Below are 4,413 nucleotides of genomic sequence, written 5' to 3'. Positions count from 1 at the left end.
CATTACAACTCTTTCAAATGTTCTTACTCAGGGATGTTTCTCTTTGATCATAAATTTGTCATACATCCATTCATATATATGTGTGCTCGTCTGAATTAGTTTGGAGCTAGTTGAAAATGTATACCAGTGACTCTTGGTACAACGCTATAAACTTAACAAAAAAAAAAGAACAAAATAAATACTTGCAGAAACTATGGAAAACAAGTATCTCACAAACATCAGAAGCATTACGCAAGGCCTGTAGGTAACATCTAAGCATCATACCTAGCCAAATAATACTTAACTTTCCAAGAGAATCAATTTGTTCGTGTAAAATGACAATTTATATGATCAGCTTTTAGCAACTGCGAAATAATAATGAACACATAAACAATAACAGGACGGATGAAAGTTTTAAACTTAAATAATAAGTTGTTTTAAACTTCATAACTACTGCTTATAAAATTTACGTGTAAGGAGAATTCAGAGCCTCAAAGGTTCTTGCAGAACTAACTTGGCTTACCATGTGAGCACAGTTTCAACAATGAGCATTTACTCATAGGCCAAAATTGCATGTCTTCACATACTCATTTTCATAATCGACATACTTCGTCCATAGTGGACGGAACTGAGAAATTGCAATGTCAAGCCATGGCTTCATATTTCCATTGAAGTGTACAACTGCAGCATTGTTGATCTCATCCCAGCTTATGCTTGGATTATATCCAAGCCCCAAAACATGCCAAGACTTGTCTAGAGGCTTCGTTGTGGAGTAGTACGTGATAAGACCTGGAGGCAATGTTCCTAATTTCCACAATGTTCGATTTTCATTCTGCAAAAGATTGAGTATATGAAGTCATATTCGCAAGAAATTAGGCATTTAAAACATACAAATTAGATAAACTTGTGCTTATATAAACCAACTCTACTTCCCCCTAGATGTAAATTTAAAAAGTAGCCACAAAAAGTTTAATGAACCTTGAAATTAAAAAGTTCAGGTTATATATATATATATATATATATAAACACACACATATATATATTTATGTATTAATGAAATCATGTTAGACAAATTTAAGTACCAAAAATTGCATGTTATGGTTGGATGAAAAAAAAACCTGGTGTGAGAACTATAATCATTTGGAATAACCCAATAAAAGGTCATTATATTCTAATAATGTGAGCATTTATTCTAACCAGATTCTGCCAATAGTGGTACTCTTCAGTGCACTTCTCCTTTCTCCATGCATCCAAATCAAAGAAATTCATCCCATAAGCCCATGCACATGCCTTAGGACTAAACTTAGCTTTGATAAGAGGGTGAGAGAAATTCATATATTGCGCATAACGGTGAAATGATCCAAAACATGTCTCCACTGCACCATTCACCTTCCCATCCATATCAATTTTCCAAAGACCAGTCAAATCCCTTTGAACAACTATGTCATCATCCAAGAATAAAATCTTGTGCAACTTTGGGTACATTTCTGGCAAATAGAACCGAAGATGATTCAAGATTGACAGATACTTTGGGTTCCTAAACTTCATATTTGTTGTATCCTTTGTGGCATTCTCAAGCTTATTCTCAAAGTAAAACTGTTGTAACTTGGAAGACTCGAGCTGTTTTAGAACCGGCACATAAGTAGAATTTAGGAATTTATAATCTTCTACGGCCTTCACTTCAATGTGAGCACCACTGTAATCTCTCATCTTGAACATCACTTGCATGGCCCCAAGATTCATTTTATCAGTCACGACATGAAACACATGCTTCCATGGCTCTTTCGTGTTTTTTACAGCTGAGTTCACCACAACAGAAGCAGCAATCACATTATCGGAGAAAATTGCATAGTGGTAAAGCTTCGGATCCTCAATCTCTGGCTCGGGAGGGTTTCCCTCATCCGTGTACTTCTCAGGATGTGCAATTCGTTCTTCCATCAACCTTAAAGCTAAGCAGTGCAAGCTCTTGGGGATCGACTTGGCAGCAATCAAGCTTGAAAAAGCACCTTGCTTTTTTGCTTTTGTCAGCTGTTCATTCAACCCAAAGATGGTATCTTTCAACTTGTGGATTTTCAATTGATTATCAAAAGATTCTTTTGCCTCGGCAATCAATTGCCGTGTAAGCTTAATTCTTTCCTTCACCTCCTTCTCATAATGCCTCAAAACCGGCTCATTGATTGAATTGGCATCCGAATCAAAAAGAGTTCGATATGATGGTTTCGAGATCAGATCGGAGTAATTCCTAGAGAGATCTGCAAAAATCCTTACGATCTTTGAATTCTCGAGCTTGAGTTTCCTCGCATAGGAAGCATAAGCTAAAGCTAAACCTCGGTGATCCTCAGCTTGTTTCCTGATCTGATCCAGCCGTGGCTTCAAGGGATCTGACTTTAAGGCTAAAATTGATCTTCTGAGGGAAGGCAACTTGGATCCGTAGGAATCATAAGGTAAACCCTAAATTATTAGACAGAAAACGCAAAACTCAGTCACGCGATCAATGTGTCAATTGGAAGAAACTGAACTGAGAACGAGCAGATTTTGATGAATTATCAGTCGAAAAATAAAGCAAAAATGGTCTTGATTACAGCGAAAGGACTGCCATATAGCCAATCAGGGATCACCTAATTATAATAACTGTAGCATAACCGACACAAAAACCGGGAAAGCCAAGCTTTCACATTCAGAATAGCAATAAGGATCAGTCAGAGAATGCTCATCTGCATCACGCACACTAGGCTGACCACAATTAAACTGTACATAAGAACAACTGAACGAAATTTACACAGAAAAGAGAAATCGAACATACCAAGCTGAGATCGGCGGCATTTGAGGAACTGAGGAGAAACGAGAGTGCGATGAACAGCGAGGCCGCGATTGCAACAGAACCGGCGAGAAATTTGAAAGTGAGAGCGGAGGCCCAAAACGAATAGCCGATAGCCCGATCCGACATCGTACTCTTGCCACTACGAGCCGAAATGATCGCCATTTCCTATCTGAACACCGTCAAAACATATTGTTGGGTTGTGTAGTGAGAATAAGGAGATGAGATTTGAGACGATGGGCAACAGATTTCCCGATGTGTTGTATTTCCTATTGAAATAAGTGATTTATTACTGAGTTTTGAGATGGTAATGATATTTTTATTTTATTTTTTTATTATTTGTTTATGTCATTTGATAAAACAATAAGTAGAGTGTGTTTACTTCATAGTTTCGATGACTTTTAATAACTATTTTAAATTCTAGATTTTTATGTATTTAATATATTTTTATTGAATTTTACAGAATCTCACAGATTTATAAATAGATTTATATAGACTTTTCTGTAAGATTTTTATAGATTTTTGTGAATTTTTTTTTTATAGAATTTTATAAATTTGTATTTAATTATAACATATTATTTTTTTATTAATTTCTTCGAATCAATGATTAATCGACACATATGACATATTCATTTTGAAGGTATTTTCAATATTTATATTAATAAATAAATTTACGTATTTAAAAGTTAAATCATTTAATCCTTAATGTGTATATATGTGGGTTTGTATGCATGCTTGTAAATTTTTAAATACATTAATTGATTAACATGTAACCTTGTTTTTAAATTGATAATATACACGTGAAAAGAATATTATATAGTATTGTGTGAATATAATTTTGTATAAAAATATCATAGCTTACATATTAATTGAAAATGCTAAAATGAATTTAAAAAATCATGGTTGTTACGAGACTATTCAATTATTAATAATTAGGCAAAAATTTGTGTAAGACGGTGGCACAAGTCATATTTTGTGAGACGGATCTCTTATTTAAATAATAATAATAATAATAATAATAATATAATATTGATATTGATATTAATATTATCACTAATAAGTTTTGGTTTGAGAAAATCTACAAACCTGCTCATATCATACAACATTAATATTTAGAAACGGGAATGAGAAGTTGATCCTCGTGGTTTCAGGGAGGTGAACAACCTACATAACCAGGTCATCTTCGCTAGAAACACCAAGAGAAAGTGTGAGATATCAGAATATAAATATGGGAGAATCCCAATCAGACTTTTACAATGGTGGAGAAGCACACCCAGCGGGAACAAGGTCAATGAAGAGTCAAATTCCTTTGCACCAAAAATCCTATGGGAAATATGTTTTAGAACCAATACATCTATATGGGGTTACGCTTAACCTAGATGTATTAGATTTCAAAAATAGAGAAGATCTCATAGATGATTGGACATCAGCTATGAGAATCACATCAGGAACGCTTGATCTCAATAGAGAATGATTTATTAAACTTCTGGAAATGAGTCTTATGAGATCAGTTAAAATTTCTTGGTACATGACTTCGATAGAAACCAAAGAATCAGTCTTAGCCGGAGAATCTCATAGCGAGATAGCCGGAAGAATGGCTACCCTTTTTAAAGCTC

At 34.5% G+C, this 4,413-nt stretch overlaps 1 protein-coding gene across 1 annotated transcript; it reads right to left on the bottom strand.

The window, feature by feature from the left end:
* Positions 1-239: 239 nt before the first annotated feature.
* On the bottom strand, positions 240-3,115 carry LOC140803154 (galacturonosyltransferase 8-like). The gene is made up of 3 exons (XM_073158863.1): positions 2,783-3,115; positions 1,177-2,430; positions 240-811 (listed from the first exon to the last, which is right to left on the bottom strand). Exons 1-3 carry the CDS (start codon positions 2,960-2,962, stop codon positions 536-538), a joined length of 1,710 nt encoding a protein of 569 aa, XP_073014964.1. The 5' UTR covers positions 2,963-3,115; the 3' UTR covers positions 240-535.
* Between the last annotated feature and the right edge of the window lie 1,298 nt (positions 3,116-4,413).

The sequence above is a fragment of the Primulina eburnea genome, chromosome 10, assembly GCF_022965805.1.
Source record: "Primulina eburnea isolate SZY01 chromosome 10, ASM2296580v1, whole genome shotgun sequence".
Taxonomy (NCBI): domain Eukaryota; kingdom Viridiplantae; phylum Streptophyta; class Magnoliopsida; order Lamiales; family Gesneriaceae; genus Primulina; species Primulina eburnea.
This window is presented reverse-complemented; position numbering and strand designations above follow the sequence as displayed.